The sequence below is a fragment of the Stegodyphus dumicola genome, chromosome 3 (genome assembly GCF_044657685.1).
Source record: "Stegodyphus dumicola isolate Sdum_Otavi_A_Nest chromosome 3, ASM4465768v1".
In the NCBI taxonomy this organism is placed as follows: domain Eukaryota; kingdom Metazoa; phylum Arthropoda; class Arachnida; order Araneae; family Eresidae; genus Stegodyphus; species Stegodyphus dumicola.
The window spans coordinates 278,754,388-278,778,684 of NC_140770.1; the positions used below are offsets into that span (position 1 = coordinate 278,754,388).

A 24,297-nucleotide genomic window follows, 5' to 3' on the forward strand; every position below is an offset into this window, starting at 1 on the left:
ATGTTGAGCAACAGAAGACTTCTGTGTTTCCTTTTTCTTAACATATGCCTCATGCTCTTTGACGCGAAATTTTAAGGGTCTCTTAGTTTGGCCAATGTAAATTAAACCACACTGGCAAGGAATCCTATAAATACCCCAGGAATTCATATCCGGAATGGGGTCCTTGAGTATAGAAGTCCGAATTTTATTGATGGGACAATTAACAACCCGAAAGTTAAATTTCTGCAAAATATGTGCAACTTTATAGCTAATTGATGGAAAGAAGGGAATGACAACAGAATTTTTATATTCTCCTAAAATAAGAGTGTGGCTTTTAGTGTGTTGAGATGAGAATTTTTTAACTGCTTGATTAATAATGTTGGAAGGAAAGCCCCTGTCAATAGCTATTGCTTTTAAATAATTTAGTTCATCAAGGGCTAGTTTGGAGGAGCAAACTTGAAGAGCACGGAAAACATAGGAATAAAATGAAGCTAACTTTTGTTTAGTCAGATGACATGATTTAAAGTGTTGGTGGAAGGCAAACCGATGAAGGTTTACGGTAAACCATAGTACTGAAGTTGGATGTGTTACGTGTGACCAGAATGTCGAGAAACGGAAGAGAATTGCAAGTCTCAAGTTCAAAAGTGAACTGAATAGCAGGATCAATAGAATTCATTGTTGAAAGAACTTTATTTAAATCATCTTTATTACCTTCAAACAGGGTAAAAGTATCGTCTACGTAGCGGAACCATGCCGGGAAGTTTAAAGTTTCAAACAATTTTGATTCATAATAATTCATGTAGATATCAGCCAGGATGGGACTGAGGGGGCATCCCATGGCTAATCCCTCAGTTTGCTTGTAATATTTATTTTGGAAAACAAAATATGTTTGTTTCAAACAGAGTTGAGTGAGAGAAATTAGCTCATTAATTTCGATGCAAGAGAAATGAAATTCACGAAGTCTGGTTTCTAGACATCTTAATGCACCCTCCACTGGGACATTGGTGTTGTAAAGAAAGAAGTAGAGGGCGCTGCTTGGCAGTAGCGCAACGCATGTAAGTAGAAACGAAATGTCGTTTGATTAGGCAACATGATTTCTGTGAAGGTAGTCCACCTAACAATAGGACAGTTGTAAATATGTAAATATAACGAATAATAAATAGCATTAGAAAACTGAACCATCGGATGTTTTGTGCTTGCTCTACGGGCCGCCATGGATAAATGCAGGAAAGTCACAATGGTGCATCTTACGGAAAGTTTGGATTTGTTAAAGTGAACTTCACGAGGAAGTACGTGTCCAGACCATGCCCTAGGTAAGAGCATGATTATTATTAAACTTTGAACGTGTTTGATTCGAATTTTGATAATTTGCAGTCTTAGGTACATTTGTGTATTAACGCGAAATAATGGCAGAACTAGATAGATTAAAACGAAAGAGAACCGCATTGAGAACGGTAGTATCTAAACTACTAAAGAAAGTGGAGGATAGCTTAGTAAAGAAAGATACAGATGAATTATGCGAAGTGCATGAATTATTAATAGAAAAGAAAAGTAATTTGAAAGAATTAGACGAGGCAATTCATTCCGTAATTGAGATAGATTCTCTAGAAGCGGATGTAGTTAGTTCTGAGGAATATCAGGAAAAATGTTCTCGAGCTATTAAACGAATTAATTGAATGTTGGAAGAGGATAAAATAAGTATTAAAGATCGTGAACAAAACTTGGTTAGACTTCAAAATGTACAAAGTACGATAAAACTTCCAAAACTAATTTTAGAGAAATATTCCGGTGATCCTGAAAAATTTACGGAGTTTTGGAACAGTTACGAAAGCACTATAGACAAAAACGAAAGTCTTAGTAAAATAGAAAAATTCGCATACTTGAAAACATTACTTACAGGTGCCGCGAGTAATGTAGTATCTTCATTAGAATTAAATGCAAAAAATTACGATGAGAGTATAAAATCTTTAAAGGATAGATTCGGGAAAAAAGAAATAATAATTAGTCAATTCATGAACAAACTGTTAAATTTAGAACCAGTAAGGAATTCAAATAATATTAAAGCTTTACGTAGGTTATATGATGAAATCGAAATTGCAGTTCGGAATTTGGAAGCGCAAGGAGTTACGAAAGGTTCATTTGGTCAGTTATTAATACCTGTGTTGTTAAAAGCTATTCCAGAAGAGTTCGTTCTGAAATTTAATCGAGGGAAAATCCCAAATGAAGAAATTAATGTTTCAGACTTGTTGGACTTCATAAAGCGGGAAATTGAATGTCGTGAAGCGTCGAGTTTATTGACGCGAGATAAAAGAAATACCTTGCCTCCACGTTTCGAACATGCTAAGTCTGATTATAAAAAAATTCACAGAAATGTACCTACGGCTGCCAGTTTCAATGCTGTTGATAATCGTGCATGCATCTTCTGCGAAAAGTCCCGTAATTCATTTTCTTGTGATAAAAGCATTAAAGAAAAATTGTGTAAGTTACGTACTGAAAATAGATGCTTTATTTGTTTTCGAAAATATCACATTTGGAAATCGTGCAGAAATAAAACTAACTGCTTAAAATGCGGGTTTAAGTCGCATCATGAATCACTATGTACGAGTAGTTCAAATCGTAACAAAGCGCGAACGGCTTCAAATCAAAATATAAAAGAATTGTGCGAAAGCTCGCGAGATAATTTAGTAGATGAAACACAAAACTCCCCGAAAGAACACACGCTTTCTGTTGTTCCATGTGATGAATCATTGAATAAAAATGCTTTATTGCAAACCTGTTCAGTGTTAGCTCATTATGACGGAAAGTCAGAGTTAACTAATTTAATTTTCGATTGTGGTGCTACACGAAGTTTCGTTCATATTAGTGTAGTTAAGAAATTAAACTTAAAATTTGTTGGAGAAGAAACATTGTCTATTTATTCTTTCAGAATGAAATACGCAGTACCTAAAACATATAAGGTTGTCGAATTGTGTGTTTCGGATGCGAAGCAAAAGAACAAAATAAAAATCAGCTGTCTCGTCACTGACGCCATAACGGCTGCGCATATGACCACGCCGTCAAAACAAACACTAAAAATGATGTATGAGTGCGGATTGCGAATCGCTTGTTTATGTAAAAGAAGCGTTGGAATTCTAATAGGTGTGGATTATTACTGGAAAATGGTAAGGGGGGAAAAGATTCAATTAGGAAAGGAAATTTATGCGATTTCTACTATGTTTGGATGGGTCCCAGTTGGCCTTCAAGATAAAGAGAGCGAAATAGTATCTCAAAACACGGCAATGGTAAACCTTTCTTCTTGCGTAACTGATTCATTGCGATCGTTATGGGCTTTAGATTTGATGGGCCTTACCGATGACTCAGCGATTTCAAACCAGGTGAGGGAAATAATTCAGAGCTTTGAAAAGGAAATACGGGTAGAAGGTAATAGATACTATGTCAGTTTATTATGGAAATCGGAAGCAGGGCGGTTAAAAAATAATTTCGGAGTTGCATTAAGACGATTTGAAAGTCTTAAAAATAGACTTATTAGAAATCCTGAGATTTATCAGCAGTATAAATCCGTAATTGAAGAGCCACAGGAAATAACGGAGGCATCGTATTTTATGCCGCACAGGGAAATAATAAAACCTAAGGAAACCACAAGGTGTAGGATTGTTTACGACGCGAGCTCTTCTAGAACTAAAGGTGTAAAGTCCTTAAATGATTTTTTAGACATTGGACCTAGTTTGATCCCCGTGGTTTTGGACATAATTTTAAAATTTCGGAAATATGAAATTGCTTTCAGCGGAGATTTAGCTAAGGCCTTTTTAATGATAGGAATCTTAGAAAAGGATAGGGAATATTTAAAATGTCTTTGGATCAGGAATAATGAGGAAAAATATAAAGTTTTAAGGTTTAAACGTCTTCCATTCGGACTTTGCTGTAGTCCAGCAATTTTAGCGATGACGATAAAATTCCACATTAAAAAATATAAAAGTACAAATCCAGAAAGTTATGAAATGTCAGATTCCTCGTTATATGTAGACGATTTATACTATGGTGCAGACACTATTGAAGATGCATGTTGATTATCCTCAGACGCGGTTAAGATTTTTAAAGACGCTGAGATGAATTTGAGAAAATTAAGGTCAAATTCCGACGAACTTAATTCCTGGTAGATTGGAAAAGGTTATAACATAGAACCAGCTAAAGAGTCAAAATTTTTGGTCATGATCTGGAACTCTGAAGCAGATAAGATCAAGTTGAATTGCGAATTTTTAGGAAATTTATCCCATGACAGTGCTGAGGCCACAAAAAGGACTATTCTCCAAAGGATGGCCAAAGATTACGATCCAATTGGTGTATTTCAACCCTTTGTGATGAAAATGAAAATTCTGTTACAAAAAATTTGGACATTAGGTGTGGACTGGGATGATACCCTTCCACTAGAAATAGTTAAGGACTGGAGTCGCTGGCAAGCTGAATTAAAGATATTGGAGGATTTTTCTCTTCCGAGAAAATATTTTGGTAGTAGTGAAAAATCTAATGTTAGCCTTCATGTATTTGCTGACGCTAGCCCTAAAGCGTATGGCGCAGTAGCATACTTTAGATACCTTGATTCAGAAAACATTATTTGCACCAGTTTCATTACCGCAAAGGGTCGCGTAGCTCCACTCAACACTATGACTTTACCTCGTTTGGAGTTGATGGCTGCTTTAGTAGCCGCCAAATTGTCTATGTATTTGACAAAGCTGTTTCCTGAACTGTGTCATCAAAAGTTTCTTTGGAGTGACAGCCAAATAACTATCTACTGGATAAAGGGATGTGCAAGAAATTGGAAACCCTTTGTATCAAACCGAGTTTCTGATATTCAGTCTCTCACGGATCCTGAATGCTGGGATCCGAATAAAAACTGCGATCAAATCTTCGCAAATCATTTTAAGCAACTTAAAACATTCGCTTATCCCATCTGTTGCGAATTGTGCCAGATTATATGCTCTTCCCAAAATTCATAAAAGTGGTGTTCCTTTCCGCCCTATTGTATCAAATTTAGGTACTGCCTCGTATCCATTAGCTAAATATTTAGTTTCTAGATTTTCCACTCTATTAGACAATAACATTTACACCATAAAAAATTCAATAGAGTTTGTAAAAAAGGTTAAAAACATTTCTCCTAGTAATTTACTCATGGTTTCTTTTGATGTAAAATCATTATTCACCAATGTCCCAGTGGAGGGTGCATTAAGATGTCTAGAAACCAGACTTCGCGAATTTCATTTCTCTTGCATCGAAATTGATGAGCTAATTTCTCTCACTCAACTCTGTTTGAAACAAACACATTTTGTTTTCCAAAATAAATATTACAAGCAAACTGAGGGATTAGCCATGGGATGCCCCCTCAGTCCCATCCTGGCTGATATCTACATGCATTATTATGAATCAAAATTGTTTGAAACTTTAAACTTCCCGGCATGGTTCCGCTACGTAGACGATACTTTTACCCTGTTTGAAGGTAATAAAGATGATTTAAATAAAGTTCCTTCAACAATGAATTCTATTGATCCTGCTATTCAGTTCACTTTTGAACTTGAGACTTGCAATTCTCTTCCGTTTCTCGACATTCTGGTCACACGTAACACATCCAACTTCAGTACTACAGTTTACCGTAAACCTTCATCGGTTTGCCTTCCACCACACATTAAATCATGTCATCCGACTAAACAAAAGTTAGCTTCATTTTATTCCTATGTTTTCCGTGCTCTTCAAGTTTGCTCCTCCAAACTAGCCCTTGATGAAGAACTAAATTATTTAAAAGCAATAGCTATTGACAGGGGCTTTTCACCCAACATTATTAATCAAGCAGTTAAAAAATTCTCATCTCAACACACTAAAAGCCACACTCTTATTTTAGGAGATTATAAAAATTCTGTTGTCATTCCCTTCTTTCCATCAATTAGCTATAAAGTTGCACATATTTTGCAGAAATTTAACTTTCGGGTTGTTTATTCTCCCATCAATAAAATTCGGACTTCTATACTCAAGGACCCCATTCCGGATATGAATTCCTGGGGTATTTATAGGATTCCTTGCCAGTGTGGTTTAATTTACATTGGCCAAACTAAGAGAGCCTTAAAATTTCGCGTCAAAGAGCATGAGGCTTATGTTAGAAAAAAGGAAACACAGAAGTCTTCTGTTGCTCAACATTGTTGGTCCGAAAATCACACTTTCAATTTTTCTGCTGCTAAAATTATTCAAAAAACATCTTCCATTGGAGAACTGGATTTTCTAGAGGCATTTCACATTCATAAAAATCTTTCTGTTCTAGTTAACGATCCTAATTCCAATCCAAATTTGCCTTCGGCTTTTAGAGAAATTTTGTTTTAGTTCTGGTTTCGCCAACAGATGGCGCCACTTGCTTATTCTTGTCCAGTCTTTCTTATCTTATCTAATCATTATTTCCTACCTTGTTCATTTACGGTTTTGCAGCTGAAGATGGTGGTTCGGTAAAACCATCGAAACTAGTCCTGTGAAAATTTTGTAAATATAACGCTGATTTTTGTTGTTTGACTTCTGAATTAAGATGTAATTATTTTCTAAAAACTTAACTGTAAGCCGAAATACTCAATGCTTTAGTGCATATAAAACTTCTACTTACAATAAACAACTACCACGTGCGAATAAAGTGCGATTTAAAGAGACATCATAAATCATGCCATTCGGAAACATTTAGTTCCCCGTTTGTTTATACAATCAAAAACACGTGTATGTGAGTCATGCTTCTCTCATTTCGAGTAGAAGGTCTAATCTACATGTATCTAAAACCATATGGACATACAGTGCCATCTTGTGGCAGAAATTATAGTTTGAAAAACGTTCCAAGGTAGTGGCACACATACGTGACATTCGGTAGAAAACGCAACAATGCTCTGGCACGCCTGCGTGTCGGCCGGTAGATAAGTGTGTTTGTTGCTGGCACGTATACGTGACAGTCGGCGCGAAGGGGTTAAGGATTATTTTCTTCGCACTTATGCCACATAAAATTCAAGAACAAAATCACAAAAGATTTAGAAACAGCATATCTTTTGAAATTCCCAGTAGAGTGTTAAGGTTGTCATATGTTTCTTTACATTCATTATATCATTTCCTTGAAAATTAGCTGCTTGAATGGCCAGTCGCCTAAAAGAGTTACCTTCAAGATAAAAAAAAAGTACATAATGATTTTAATGAGTCCAAGTAGTTATTTTATAGAAATAAATACTTCTCTCATGATTTAAATGCATTTTCATTTAAATCATTCAGATTAAAAAATAAAACAAATATTTTGAAGACCTGCATTTATTGCTTTTCAATCACTTGTTACTCAGCAACACAAAGATTAAATTCGGAAGTTATATATATCTTACGCTTTACTGAATGTCAACATGCACATGAGTTGAAATAATAAGTATTCTATTTCACACAATCGCAACACTCCCCTTTTAAATAGCTGAATTTGTGGAATAAAATTAAAGGATAAATATCTTACATTTAGCCAAATGGCAAGAATCTGGCACACTAGAGATAAAAAAGTTTTATTTCGAACAGTGTTGGCCCTTCTCACTCTTAAATCTCTTAGTTCAAGGGTTCAGCTGAAGTACAACGTGTATTAAAAAATTCAGTGGTTTGTCTTCATTTCTCCACGATGCGAGGAATATGTGCACAGACTCTTCAATAGTGAAAATGGAGCATTATACAATACAACAGCGTGTCTTCATTATTGAACAATGTTTTAAAAATGATGAAAATTTGGCGGCTGCAGTTCGAAAATTTTATACAAAATGTGGTAAAAATAGTGTTTTAACCTCGTCAACTGTGAAAAGATTAATTGAAAAATTTGTGGAGACTGGACCAGTTGGAGACGCTAAACACACCGGTCGTCCAAAAACAAGCTGTTCAAATGTCAATATTGAAGGAGTGCATGGGAGTGTTGGTGAAAACCTAGGAACACCAATTCGGCATCATGGACAAAAATTGCAAATTTCAAGAAGCTCTCTACAGCATATACTCACAAAAGATATGTGATTTAACACTATTAGATTTCTTCTTATTGGGTTATTTGAAGTCAAAGGTCTGTGTCAACAATCCCACAACCACACTTGCATTACAAGAGGAAATTAAACAATGCATCAACGAAATTCAGCCACAGTTATGCAGAAAGGTCATGAAAAATTTTGACGAAAGGGCGTGTATGTGCCAGCAAAGCCATGGAGGCCATTTGCCCAATGTGTTATTCCATAAATAACCCTATCTTATGTACTTTATGATTCACTTAAAGAATAAATATCTAAAGACTAAAAGCTCTCTTTTATATTGAATTCAAATCTTGTGTTAATTTTTGACACCCTTTACACTGCAGTAACATTTTGGCAATAATTTGAAAAAAGACTCAAGACATAAAAATAACACAGATAAAAAGCAAGTTTCAAAACTAATAGCACCTCTGGTACTAAAAAAAATGAATTTATAAATAATACCTCATAGCATTTATTATCCAATTTAAATTCAAGAAGTAATATAATCAAAAACCATCAAAGTTAAAACATGAAGTTGCAAAGATATTTTAATTTATGCAATTTCAATAGATTATCCTCATTTGAATATTACATTATGAGAAATCTGTAACTGATAAATCTTAAAAACGCTGGTGTACGCACATTTGAGAACATTGGCCCTTCCACCGTGCAAAATGAAAAAAAAAAAAAAAAAAATGCAAAAATGACAAATGGTACACAGCGCAAATGCATTGTAATAATAAAAGGAAAGTCATCCATGTACGATTTTTGAAAAGTACGTGAGTAGTTTATCTTATTCATAGAAATTTCTTAAACCTTTTCTCGAAAGCACGTACACTCACACCGCCCAGTGACAAGATGAACAAAATAACAACCTCGATCTTGAATTGTGCTCATTGGCTAATATACACCAGATGACAAGCAGCAACACTTGATGCTCACTGGAGAACTAGAACACGATGTTTTTGAATGCATGCGCTCTCACTTACAAAGCAGAAGTGCCATAATTTATCACCGCTGAAACAATTTTGGTTTTCTTTTATAACTAATCTAGAGAAAAACCAAGAGCTTTCAGATGGCCAAAGTCACTTATGTTTTTTGGCAAATAATGAAGCCAAGATACATAAAAGTCATGAGAAATTTTAAGAATAACAGAAATTCAGGAGAAATATGTTGTAAATCAAATCGGCGAGAGAACGGTCGAAAATCGGGACAGTTGGCAGCTCAGCATTACAACACATGAAAATTTCTGCTAGCTCTTAACGTATCCGATTTCAGATTAGATGTAGACTGGAAGAAAAAGAATCAAGGTACAAAGCGTCAGAGTTTATTTTTAATTACAAGCAAGAAAATATCATTTATTCATGCCATTTTGAGGAACTTTGAAATTCCACGTCTAATCCTGTAACACTCAGAGGGTTAAAAAAGTAGGCTGTGCTCTTAAATTGTTTTCTTGTTGGTGATTCCGATCATTTTGTTTCATCTAACATCAAGAAAAAGCCATGGAGTAAGCCAATGTGTATCAAATGGCACAAAAAATGACAGAAAAGCGCTACGTCATATACTGAGAACTCTACATAAATACATTAAGTCTTTAAAAAGGAATGTTAATAAAGCAGAAATACTTACACTTGTTGGCGTTAATACAGTATTCCTACGTACTTTACGTGGCTGAAAAAATATGAAATTTATTAGAATACAAATAATAATAAAATGCAGCTTACTACAAACCAAAATTAATGGTACACAATTTTGTAACTGTTATCGTGACTCAGCACTAAACATGAAATATCCACATTTTATACTAAAGTTAATAGATGAATTATACTTACAGATAGGTATAAAGACAAATCAACAGGAGATTTGTTTGTGTTAGGAATTTTCTTAGCATCCTACCCATAAAAAAAATAAATATCATAAATTCAGATATAACAAATTCATATGTAAAGATATGTCAATTCTTAAAAAATTAAGTATATAAATTACACTACCATGACAGGTGACGACATTTTTTCCAGTGTTTGTAAAATTCTCCTAGCAGCAGAACTCATACCTTCTAGGCTGTCTTCTGATTGCTTAACTTGGACTCTGATGTGATTTTTCAAAGGTCTTTCAACCTGTTAAAAGTTTAATGTTGTTAATCATGGCCTGAAGAGATAAATCTGCACACGAAGTCCTTTAAGTTTGGGACATACAACCTTTTTTAGCAGAAGGCCAAGCCAATCATGGAAATGACTTGCTGCATATGCCAAAAAAAAAAAAAAAAAAAAAAAAAAAAAAGAGGGGGGGGAAAGATAGTTAATAAAATAAGTTGCTTAATTTACTATTCAGACATGTACCATATCAAATTTAAACTTACTTGGAGACCATTACGTATGTATGTAAGCAAGGGGGAGGGGTAGTTTCCCTTTCCCCTTGCATGCACTGCTGGGGACACACCCAGTTCAACTTGAAAAAAAATGACAGTTTATGTTTGTGCATGATAATACATAAATATTTTAATAAAAAGGTGTACAAGTTAGTCATAGTTAAATACATTAGTGTGATGGTTGAGAGTAAATTTTATCATCAATTTTTGATATATATGGTTGAAAACTAGTTGTTGGTATTCTTAAGACAGATTGCAAGTGTTGATCTGTCAATTTATTTCTTAATGACTTATTTAGATTCAGAACAGAAAATATTTGTTCACATATATAAGTTTGTTCACTTGCATTACTTAAATTTGGCAGCAGCAATCTCTAATTGTTATCATCAGATAAATTTTCAATTCCGCTCAGACTCACATTTTAAAATTTCTTCATAGCTTCAGGGCCTACTTTCTCAGGCAACAACAATATACACTTCTTTGCACAATTGCCATCAGTTAATGGGCAGCCACTTTTAGAAAATAAGGCTGTGAATCCAAAACTAATTAAACACAGTTATATATCTAAATGTAAAGATGTTTTTGTGAACACATTCCTTTGTGCAACAATTCAATTGTACAATTCCGATCCTCTCCCCAAGCTTTGTAAATGTTGGGTGTTTCGTGTGGTAGCGTCACTTAATATTATACTCCTCGCAAATGCTAATCATAAAATTACATATAAGCATCTAGCTCCTCAAAAAAGTATTTCAAAAACTAGGCCTCCAAAAATTTCCTATTATCGTCTGCTACCTTTCTTTTCATTTTTGATTTGTTTATCATAGCAAGTAACTATCAAATCCATGAACAACAAAAATAACAAAAATTCTACATTGGTTCCTCTTTCAATATTAAAAAAAAAATAAATAAATAAACTATTCAAAAGAAGAAACTTCTTAATAGTCTCGAAAAAAAATAAACACACAAGTGATATAACAACGCAGAGTCACAAAACCAAAAGTGAAACATCACAAAGTAAATTAATGCAGCTTTTTCAATCTGAGAAAATATTTTTCTCTCACTTTTTACTAATGCATGCATGCACACTCATTCTATGTATACCTACGTCATACCCTTTCTCAATCTGTGCGTGGTACAGGCTAGGAGCAGTTTTTGTGCTCAGGTGGTGAAACTCGCTTTGGTTGATGGCAGGAACTTGACCCAGTGCCAAATCTGACTTCAAGAGGAAAGAGTTGAATAAGTAATGAAGGGGGGTGAATTTTTTCTGCTCACAACTCCTTCTAAACAACCAATATGTCAAACTGCAACAAAATTTTTAAGAGGTGTCGGCAGGCCACAAATTGATCATTCATGGCCACATGTTGTGTATCCCACATTTAAATACTGAGTTTTTAATTTTAAAATGCTTAAAATTTATCAAGAGCTATAGTTATACAATAACTTAAGTTAAAATTTATTATACTACTCCTTTTCATAAAGTTAGTTTAAAAATAGAATCAAAACAAAAAATGGGGGTCTGCACTCGACATGTCAAATTGTAAGCCATTTTCTTGCATGGGTTTCCATAAATACCTATTTAATTTGTCTCATTTAATAATATTAAACATTTTAAATGCCTCAGGTAACAGAATGGTGATTTTTTTATAAAGGAAAACTTTAAACGATGAATATGAAATTATTACAAGTTTTGTATTTGAAAATTTTATAAAGTTTTTTTGGAACATAACACACCTTGCCAAATACTACACTAAGTCTAAAATAATATTTTCTGTATTATTTCTTAGCTCCTTCTATAAGGTTATACAATAGTCAAACACTAACAACTGTTTTTTTATTTGGCAACACTACAAATTAAAAAAAAATTTCATTACCAATAGCATTAAACTGGCTAAACTGCTGACCTTCTGATGCCACTAAAACTTTACATTAAAATTTGTGCTTGTAGGATTTTAATATATTGGAAGGAGGAAAGGTGAAATTCCTTTAGAGAGTTTTTTCACAAAATCGTTAAAGGAACGAAGACTGATTGAAATAAATATATAGTTGGAACATAGCATATGAATATATTTATTTTTAACATATTTTACATATATATATTTTTTAACAATAAAATTAATTGTAATTTTTCTTCCATAATATTCGCCAAACTGTACCAAGGTGCTTGCGATAACATGCAACTACCGAATTCAGTGCAATAACATCAACAAAATGTCTTTACAAGGCAATGCATGCAGCAGATAAGCAACATTTCTGACCTTTCAATTTTGATGACTGTTACTGTTTTTGTTGCACGAGTGCACTTTTCCTTTTGCAAGGAATCATAACAAGTCTGTGAGTTTTCAGGCTGATTGAAAAGAAACAGATTTCTTCATGTTGTATTTTCTCTGCATTCCATGACATGGTGCTTTGCAAACAATTTAATTTCATAGATCAAAATTTGTGCAATTCTTTATTTTTTAGATGAAAACAGATCACTGTGTACGTGGGAAGAACATAAGCATATGAAATGCCAAATATGTGCAATTTTTTGATGTTTTTTAAGCAAAAGTAGATTGTTGCATAGAATGACAGAATACGCAATGCCAAGTTGTCCATGATGCTGAATTTCTGCAAGTCTCTGTTGCTTTTTGGAGCTAAAACAAATCGGTGTGTTTTAATACAAGCATTTCCTACGTCATTAATTTTACCAATTGGTTACTGTTTCACATAGTTTTTAGTGTTCTGATATTTTTTAAAATGGCTGTTGTTTTTGTCTTAGATTAAAAAAAAAAAAAAAAAAGCCAAAGGTAATAATACTCTTTTCGAGGTTAGACGGATACTCAGAAAGTAACATGACTTTTTTTTAACACAAAAATGCTTAACGACTTTCAGGAGTTTTTCACTTCAAAAAATTGTCTTCTCATTTATACCTTTTTCTTAACTCTTTGAATTTATGTTATTTTCTTTGAATATAAATATATGTAAAAATGTCATAGTTTTGTACGGAATTTGTTTCGTACACAATTCTTAAGAGTATTTTCAGTTAGTTAATTATGTAAAAAAAAATCCAAAGTTTAAGGTAAATAAAAAAAATAAAAAATAAATAAAAATAAAAGGAGAAGGATTTTGTAAACAAAACTTAAGAGGACAAGACCTACAACCCACAACATTCTGTAAGCTGTACAATACTAGGGCCTAAAATGTATAGAACATTATTTTGTATTAAGGTTATACAATACAAGTCTTTAGTACAGGGTTGCCATTTAAACAAGAGAATGAAATTCCCCAACTTTTCCAGGTTTTCGAGGTGTGTTTTAAGAAAATTCCAGGCTATCCATGTAGTTCGTGTTGGCCGTGCCGAGAAGTAAATTAATTATGGTACCACTTGAAAGCACAAAAATTTGCCAATTACATATGACTTGTCCCCAAGGCATTACTATTATAACTATAATAGGAGATGTTTTCTCCACAGAAGATTGAGATTAGAATCTGCCCAATCTGGATTAAAAAATGGCTTTTTTTGCAGCTAAATGATTGAAATGTATTTAATGATATTTTAAAATATATTCAGGTATTTTATAGGTATTTTTTAATTTTTCAGGTATTTTATATTTATTTAGCAGCATACACAAGCAAAAAATATGTGCATTAAATTTCATAATGGTATGTCATCATACTGTTAGAATTAGTTTCAGGAGTATGCCAGAGAAAATTGCCTGGAATTTGAAAGTATTATGCATTAACTAAAAATAAATAAATTTAGATGTAAGAAGTCATATTTAATGATATGAATAACATTAAAATACAGTTTTCAAAATTGAGTTACAAGAATCAACGATATTTCGACGAATAAATGGTTAGCCTACATGACCAATTACTGATTTTTTTTTATTATTATTTTACTGCAAAATGATAAATGAGCCATTTATTAAAAAGAAAAAAAGGTTTAAAAGATTTTGTGGTAAAATCCTAGTATACGGTACAGCCTTGGCTTGATTTTAAAAACTGTTGTCAACACCCAAATGATTAGTTTATTGCTTATCATAATGTCACCAAATCCCGTATGTACTGTAAACTAAAATTAAAAATTATTTTGTTTTATATGAGAATGGGAAAGTATTTGCTTTTGTTCAACATGCACTGTACATGCGCATGCGAATCTCTTGATTCTCGAGGTTATCGGAAACCAAAGTTGCTGGAGACTTGGTTTGCCTTCTAAAAGACAATCTGATTGGAGCTGCAAAAACTGGCTCTATGATAGTTGCCCGAATGACGCTAATGTGATACATAATTTGGCAAGAAAGTGCTTGGCCTCCAACGCTGGCATAAAAATCACTTTTTTAGGGGACTGCCATATGAAATTCTCCGACTTTTTCAGATTTTAACTAAAATAGATTTTTGCCTGCCCTTTCTAATTAGTTTTCGAGTTCCCTAAGTTTTCCCTGTTTTTCAGGTGGTGTGGCAACCCTGTTAGTAATAAGCTCATAGTTACAAAGATTACATAAATTGAGATTAAAAATTAAATACATAATGTAATGAAGTTATTCCATGAAATTTTTAAATAATACATACACAGCGATTTTTCAAAAATGAAAATTTATATGCCACTTTTAAGGAAAAAATAGAACATTACATGATGTTCATGACATAAAAAAGTTAATAAACATACTGTGCAAATATAAAATACTAACCTGGTAAGGTGCAATACTTAATGATGTTCTACAGTTGGAAGATGCACCACCAAAACTAGTTTTCCCTTCATAGAAGGGTGAAGCTACTTTTCTTTCAACCAGGGGATTTAACTGCATACGAGTAGATTTACAAAATTAGCAAACGTTTTCTTAAAATACAACTTCAGCATAAAAATTTTTATTGTATATTTCACTCAACAGAGCAAAATGAATAAATAGAATAAATATAAATAACTTAAACAATCTCATACTGACGTTACAGCAAAAAACTATACTACCCCTTTACTGAAAAATAGGAAAGTAATATTTAACCTAAAATGTGAGGCAATTTATTTATAGAAGACATACTACTGAAATAACTACATGTCTTACTAACCTTTTATATCATTACCACCATATGAAAATAAAATATTCATATTTTCTTGATTAAGATATTTAACTTGTTTAAAGTAAACTGCTTAGCAATATTTCTTCCAATAAAGCAGTTATTAAAAAACTAGAATATGAAAAACACTGAAGAAAATGACTTGTTAGATGTATGCTTTATTGTATTTTATTAGCCTAGAAGGGCTATTGATCTTGAAACACGATTTTGTGTTATTTCGATTTAAATGTGTTTCATTTTTCATCCTCTGCTGCCAATCAGAAAAACACAAGCCCCAACGTGTTTCATTATTCCACTTCGGACAAGTCTATCGATAATCTCTACTGATAAAGCATATCAACCTTTAAAAGAGCCCTTTTGGGCGACTTAATTCTTTCAGATTTGTTATTACGATCATTATGTTTAATTTTGCAATTATAAACACGTTTTCAGAAGCAAAATCACCGATTCTAATTACATAAAAATTTAATTTCAGTTAACGTGATGGCTGTGCTCAAGGCACGGATGCAATATTTTTAATAGTCATATAAAATTGCTTAACTCTTTTATCCCATTCAATAATATTAAACCTGTTTCTTTTTTATGTAGTAAATTATTGACTCGACTAAAACTTGCTTCTATTAGGTAAGAGGGAAATTTCAATAATGTTGGTTAAGTTTTTTTTGTTCTTATTTCATAAAAAAACTTATACACTTAAAATGCATTATTGCTTTAAAAATATATTTCACAATTTTGGGGTATCTTACCTTTATTAATTATTTTATGTCATTTCTTCCTTTCTCTCTTACCACCCCCATGAGCATAACAGACCTGCTTTTTATGTTTACATTATATTCTTAGAATCACATACTGTGCCAGATATTATAGGAACTTTTTACAGTATATGCAAGTATTAAAATAATAAATCACTGAAATATTTCATGCTATTTACAAGATATTGGTTTAGACAACTGGAAGAAAATATATGCATTTTAGATCAATAAACAATTATCAATAATAAATGTTTTTGAGCAATCGATGCAATTTTGACTATGCCCATCAACTACTGATGCACATTTGGCAAACAACTCCTTGATCATAATTTAGCCCTTTTAAAATTTCATCACCCCAAGGGAGTCAACATATTCATTCTTCATGATTAAGATACAAATATTCAAAAAAATGATGGGATTACTAAATTAGGGCAAAGCACTCTTCAATTTTCATAAATTAAGTAACTTTTTCTTCAGTAATAAGTTTACAAAACTGAATTTCCTCATACCAATAAACTTTATTATGCAATACTTCTTTAAATAAAAAGACATAGCAAATGCGTTGCATGGGTGGAGGAGATACTGCAAAATGCAACACCTGCAAAACAGGTACTACACTTTTCCATTTTAAGTAAAGCCCTTCACCAAAAAACTTTTTATAAAATTACTTTTTTCAAATTACTTTTTTTATATTCCATGAATGATTCAAAAAGATGATAAATTATTTTGTGGCATTACTTTTAGCACTCAAAAAGCTTGAGAAACATTGGATTAGATGCTCCTAATAGCTATAATCAAATAATGAAATGGAAGATTGATTTAAAAATCCAGCAAAGGTGCCCAATCGGGATAGTGGTTAGCGATACTGACTGCCGTACAGAAAGGTTCCGGTTCCAATGCCGGAAAAGACACAGATGTTTCTAAATGTATAGCATCTGTGCAGCATGGGGGCACTCGAAAACATGTGGTGAGCCGAAAGTCCTCTCGAAAAGTTGGTGCTGAGGGAAGGGGGGGGCAACCAAACTTGCACTCCTTGCCACATGAATTTCAGGTGGCTTGTTCTGATGTTACTGTCAGAAAAATGAGATGAGCCACAACAACAACAACAAAAAAAAAAAAAAAAAAAAAATTCGGCAAAACGTTTAGATATCTAACAATGCAAAAGAGAAACAGGAGCAGTATTAAAACTTTTAAAACACAAATTTCATCAGCATGGCTGAAATTTAAAAGTAAAAACTACAGATTTAACATTAAAAAGCCTCACATAACCATCTTTTCTTTAGAAAAAAATTTTTTACAGCTGTTTCCTTTAAAAGCAGATTTTTCACATTGCTACATCTTTATTCTCAGCTTTCTTCCTTAAACAAAACTAAAAATGTATATTGCCTTATATTTCTTTAACTATGAACTGTTTTTGCAATGTGAAAGTTATAAAAATAAACAGTAAAACACAAGTCCCACTACAAATATATTGCTAGTGGAATAAAAAACTTTTGATGCAAATAGGGTTACAAATATAACTTATTTAGCTTTATCATAAAAACAATAAGGTGTCACTTACTTTTGAAGGACCAATAAATTTGCTCAAGTTGAAACTTGGCTGATTGCTCTGTATAATCGAGGGTGATCTTGGATATTTAACTGATGGTCTTGATGTACTTGACCATAGAGGTGACCTACTTGAATTCACATTCGCTATAAAAATTATAAAAATAAATTTCAAATATTTATATGTACCTATCCATACATATATAACTGTAAAAGTCATAACATTTACATACATGGTAAACTATTTTTCTGTGGAGTTACATTTTTTCTGTTATCATTAATTTCACCTTGCAAATTTTCGAAGGCATTTTCACGTAGTCTGAGGCAGGGACTAGGTAGGAAATTAGGTCTATCTTTGTGAGAAGATACCAAGGAGGAACAACCACTTGTAGATGCAGATCCATCACTATTTTCTGAATGATCATCACCTCCTACAAATAAATTTTTTTTAAATACAATCTGAGACTTTTAATAAATAGGCAGACACATATATCAATCTACCAGTGTTTGTTAGCAATCTTATGAATTTAATCAGTACTTCCTAAATCCATAAAACATTTTCTTGGAGAAGTTCTGATGTCAGTGTTATCAGGGACAGGGTTTCATCTGTACACTTTAGAATTTCGTGTGAGGATTTTCAGGAATTTAAGGGTGACAAGTGTGTTACAAAGCATTTAACCACTTGTGCTATGACAAAACTTCACAGTTGCAGTGCCGTGCGCTACAATATAACAAGCGGTAAAGTGCCTCATTTACGCCGCTCCGCGTCTGCGAGTGCAATCCAGAGCTGTAACTCGAGAAATAAACAATCTCGTTGTTAGGCGACATGTGCACCACGTTATTTTCATTCTTGCGCGCGGTTTGAGTCAAAAGCATCTCGCCGTGCGTGGCACGTCTTTTTAGCGCAAGTGGTTAAGAGAATGGTACATTTTCTTGTATTTTAAGTTTTTTAAGAATATTTCATATTATGGAAGTATACTTTTTTATTACCTGTTTTTATTTTAAAAATTGCAAGTGTTTAAAGAGTATTTCGGGGTATTTAAAGTGTATTTCAGGGTGCCCCTTGGCAAAAATTGACAACTGGCCAGCAAGGCACACTTTCAAGATGGCTGCTACACAAAACCATACTTAGTGTCCATGTACACATTGATCTTATTTCACTTATAAAAACATCAGAGAATAGCACAAACTCAGCACTGTGCACTCCCTTGACTTTGTCCATATACACATCCACCTATTTTCACTTTAAAAAAAAATCAGGAGAATAATGACGTCTCATAATGTTAAAACAAAGTTACTCATCACCAAAACTGAACAAAATTTATAGCCAATCGTAGCTCAATAAACTGCATTTTAAATCACACAATGAAATAACATGAAAAAAGAAAACAAGTTATCCCGTATACGCACTACAAAAAAGAAATATCGACGTACCATACTTAGAAATTTTTGTGTCTTCAGTCTGTGGAACATAAAATTCCGTATCAGCATGCAAAAACTTTCTAAAATTATCTGAACTAGAATATGCATATTGCTGTCAGCACATAAATTCTAGTCAAAAATATCCTCCGTAGTGCCGGACTCTCGGTGGCATTTCTTGCATGAACCTTTCTTCAACAAACCCATTCAAAGTCATCCAAATGATATGTTCGAACACACGAACTTCCTTCGTAGAAACAGGACACTTATGACTACTAAGTAAACCTGCATTTACACACCAATCACTTAATGCTTTTCCCCCCTTTCGTTCAAAATCGTACAGAAACTCACCACATACAGCCATTTTACAGTGTACATCACAAAATAAGCAATGCACTTCCTAACTGAATGTAATTTCTTCCTAGCAATGTACTTCCAACGCAGAAATAAGCTCTTACAAATATCCCATCAGTCAAATCCACAAGAATCATGCAACCAATCACATCATAATACAGTTTCCGTAACAGTTAATTACTCAGGTTACTATAAACGAAACAACAACTTGGCAATAATCCAAGGGCCACCCTAAAAAACAACCTAATCGTGTTTTCAAGTAATTAATAATAATTTCTGATAAAAATAACAGAGATGAAGCAAATGAGAATTTTAAGACATTTGCCTCCAAAAATTATTTAAATAGTAAAAGGATATTTTTTAAAAAACCCCAACAATTTTCAGAAAAGTAATGTTCTTTCGTGCAATGAAATATTTAAAACATGCATGCAGTAGAAATTAAACTTAATGCTTGTTATTTACTTTTCATTTTTTTGATGACCTGTATAATAGTCTTATCCTCCCCATCAGTTTCTTCTAAAAGTAGACTTTTTGGGGGAGGTGTTTTCTTTAAAGCAGATAATACAGAATATGCAACTTGCTTCAACTTTATCTTGTGTATTACAGTTAAAAGTCGTTAATTCGGACACCCATAATCCAGAATGATCTATAATCCGAACCTCAAAGCTAAAAACTTTCTGGCATGCGCCGCGTTGGCACATGCGCACAGGCGTTTTACGCACGCGCGTAAGACCTTGACTACTGCGCATATGCGTGTGCTTAAGTGCAGAATACGTTTTTGCCTGCGCGTTTAATGTATAACGGACGGCGTAAGCTAAAATTATCTAATTATCTATTTCAGTTAATGTTAATGATTGCATTGTTCCTTAATCTTCGAATTGGATCCCGCTTATTATTTTTTGCAGACTGTAAGAGCAATTTTATAAAAGTAAACTTGAACTTTCGATTATGTCAAATAGAATTTCCGATGCTGGAACTCCCAAAGGATCTACAGAACGAAAATATGTTTCGATGTCCAACAAACAAAAAGTGGAATTGCTGCAAAAAATGGATAAAGGCATGAAGAATGTGACAGAGAAGTTAGTGAAAACGAAAAAATTTCGATTGACAAGTTAGTCGGTATTCTCGGCTCATCAATTACGGGGCTTGAACAGCGGAACTTTGTAACTGAACAAGAAATTATGTCTGTTTATAGAATTAAAGAGAAAGTATTATCACATAAAACGAAGCAACTTAAACAACTTACATTGAAAGAAATATTTAATAAAGTAAACAAATAAATATTAAGTTTTTTTTTTTTTTTTTTTTTTTTTTTTATATAAATTTTGATACCCTTTAAATCAGAATTGTTCTTTATTTCATAAATTACGGTTTCATATTTTTAATTTTAGAATTTCTGCATGCCATCTTATGAGATTTAAACTGATGATCTATAATCCGGAAAAATCGATAATCCGGAATCGCCGAAGTCCGGACGAGTCCGGATTAACGACTTTTGACTGTACCAATCAAATTTTTATTCCAAAACTATGACTGCTTTAAAAGTAAAGTATGATTTTCCTTTCATTAGCAGTAAAGAAAAACACATCGGTCTTACTTGAAACTGCAAACTACAATGAAGTTTCATAATGTATGCTCTATTAGCCTCAACTCAAACACATAAAAACCCTTTCTGACAGGTTTGTGTCCTTCATTTAGGTACTAATTTATTTAAAATATAATGGATTCCCCCCCCCCCCGCCAGAAGGAATGAATTGTGCATTTCTTTATTCTTTTAATATGCTACTCCTAGACAAAATTTAAACAGTATCCCTTAAGAAATATCATGCTATAGTTCAAATGTGGCAAACACAGCCTTGGCTGGCATTCTGTCAAAACACTCAGAAATAATCCAAATCGGTTGTTAATTACAGAGCTTAAATGAGAGTTCGCTCTTTGTTGGACAAAAGGAAATTTTATATCAAAAAAGAGAGGTCCCTGTGTCATCAGAAATCTTGTCGATTGTCTTTTGCGTGTTTGTTTCATATTTGCAGGAATAAAACCAAAGATTCGCATTGGTTTGCAACCCTAGACACAGCAAATGTTCAAATTTGTTTTCACAATAAATGAATTTTACTCGAATAATGCACATTTTGGTGTTTACTTTTACAAATAAGATCTCTAAAAATCAAGGAAATATATTTTTAGTGAAAATATTGTTTCTGTATTTAAGATAAAAAAGTTTCAAAAGGTTTCTACACTATCTAAGCAGGATCTGCCCTGATTGTAGTTTAATTAATGTGACATTAGCCAATATTGTGATCTATTATATACAAAAATCTTTCCCATTCTTTTTTTCTAAAATAGTTTTCTTTCCCTAATACAAATATGTATAATAATGCAAATAGATATTGGCAGATATAATGCAAATAGATAAGGCAAAAAATCAAAAATTATAATTTTATTATAACATAATTATAACCAATTATTGAGAAATTTCTTTCTTTTTAATGTGTATTTATATACTTACATAAAAGAAAAATAATTGCTATTAATTTTAGTAAAACTAAAATAAATATTCTTGTAAAGTTTTAATCAATTATGACTAGTATATGAGAATTCATTGTAATAATATAATGCAAACTATAATAAATAAATTATGCAATTATAATTATTAATTACACTTCATTATAAAATTATGTATATATAGAAAAATTAAATTTTGAAAACACTCATTTTTTACCAATCTAATTACATAAATAACAAAGTAAATAAAAGCATAAATTAAACACAATGTAATCAAATAGTTATAAATGAATGATCAACATATTAGCTTAGAATAGTTAAAAGCAGTTTTCTCTCTCCTTAATACTGTGCTCTTTGAATGCAGTGAATATAAACAGGGAGGGGGGAATACAGAAAATCCTTACTACATGATTCATATCCATTCACCTTGATGATCTACATGATTCATATTCATAAATACTCTTCAGCTATTCATTTATCTTCTTTGAAACATATGTAAAGTAATAATTCAAAATTATTCATTATATCAGTACTTTTCATTTAACTGCAATGCAAAATACTGTGTTTTATTTTTTGAATAAGTGTCTCTTTTATGGAATTTACCATTTCATGAGCTTGTCGACTTACTGTATCATTTAATAATGGAATATTATTAAGTTCATTTGCCCCATTTTCTTTGAATAATGTTAAAACGATAGCTTTAGCTTTTGGTAATATAAGGTTTTCTCCGACTGCCAGTCTTGGCAATTCTCAAATTTAGTAGGTAACTAGATTCCAAAACTTTTTCACTTGAAGTAACGAAACCTTTCATTACTTGTTTATAATTTTTTAAATCCAATATTTTTTCTTAAAATATTCTTCAGATTTATCCTTTAAATTGGTTCCTACAGAGGTTCTACGAGTAAGTAGCGTCATTACGCAGACACTTAAGAGTGACAGTAATGGCACGACGTCTAGAAAAGTGGTCTCACATAGAAATTCTTATGGGCCAAGAATGTGGCCGCATCCGAAATTCACAGACAAATCGTTGAGGTATACGGGGACAAAGCAATGAGTAGACAACAGGTAGCAAAATGGTGTCATTCTTATCAAGCGGGCAGGGAGCATGTGGAAAACCGCAATATGGAAGCGAGCGGCCATCCAAGTTCTTCAAGGACGGATATCAACACGGAACGTGTTGAAGAAATCATTCAAAGGGATCGACACGAGTAACTGTGCGTGAGATTGCCTCAGAGTTGGACCTGAGTTATAGTAACGTTCAGCGTATCGTAACCGATGAGTTGCGATATTCCAAAGTTTGTGCCCGCTGGGTTTCACGTGCGTTGTCCGTGGAGCGTAAGGCCACTCGAATGATGTGCAGCCTCACATTTCTTCAGCGATACCATTCAGACGGCCATGACTTTATTGATCGCATCGTTACCGGTGATGAAACATGGCTTCATCACTTCACCCCCACATCGAAAAGAGCCACGATGGAGTGGAAACACGCTGGATAACCGACGAGGAAGAAGTTTAAGGTCACACCCTCTGCCGGTAAAGTGATGGCAACCGTTTTCTGGGATACGACTGGTGTTATCCTAATCGAGTATTTGGAGCGTGGCCATACCATTAAGGTATGTCGTTCGTTATTGTGCCACCTTAACGAAATTGCGTAAAGCCATCCGACGCAAACGGCCTGGATTACTGAGCAAAGGCGTCATTCTTCTGCATGACAATGCCAGGCCCCATACAGCTCGCCAGACTCAGGAATTGCTGCAAAGGTTCAAGTGGGAGGTCTGGAACCACCCCCCATACAGCCCCCATTTGGCTCCAAGTGACTATTTCCTTTTTCCGGCGTTGAAGCTATACTTATCCGGAACATGGTTCACCTTCACCTCAGACGATGCAATGAAAACAGCTGCCGAGAAATGACCCAATGACCAGGGCCCTGGTTACTACTAAGACGGGATAAACAAGTTGGTCGAACGTTCTGACAAATGCCTAAACAGGTTTGGCGACTATTTGGAAAAGTGAAGGCCAGATGTGTCTCTTGATTCCCATTTGTATCTTGTTTCTATTGTTAATAAATACTTTTTCATTTGCCTTGTAACCTTTTTTTTTTTTTTTTTTTGGATCACCCCTTGTATAATGTAGCGTCAGATAGCTGATACAAAGGTATGGGCCATCACCAACTGTTGATCGTTTATAGCTTGTTCTTTAGGAACAAGTTTCGATCTTTTGTGCAAACATGAAACCTTAAGATATGACACAGTTTGTTCCAATTTTTGCTTCCTTGTGTGAAGCAAAG

The 24,297-nt window shown here is 33.4% G+C and overlaps 1 protein-coding gene across 1 annotated transcript in view; it reads right to left on the reverse strand.

The window, feature by feature from the left end:
* The window catches only part of Nup153 (nucleoporin 153), a 118,186-nt gene that overhangs the window by 83,957 nt on the left and 9,932 nt on the right, over positions 1–24,297 (reverse strand). The window contains exons 3-8 of the mRNA XM_085814217.1: positions 17,966–18,163; positions 17,746–17,879; positions 15,048–15,158; positions 10,001–10,126; positions 9,842–9,901; positions 9,639–9,680 (exon numbers count right to left, since the gene is read on the reverse strand). Of these exons, the coding sequence (XP_085670343.1) occupies positions 9,639–9,680; positions 9,842–9,901; positions 10,001–10,126; positions 15,048–15,158; positions 17,746–17,879; positions 17,966–18,163 (671 nt within the window). The remainder of the gene's footprint in view (positions 1–9,638; positions 9,681–9,841; positions 9,902–10,000; positions 10,127–15,047; positions 15,159–17,745; positions 17,880–17,965; positions 18,164–24,297) is intronic.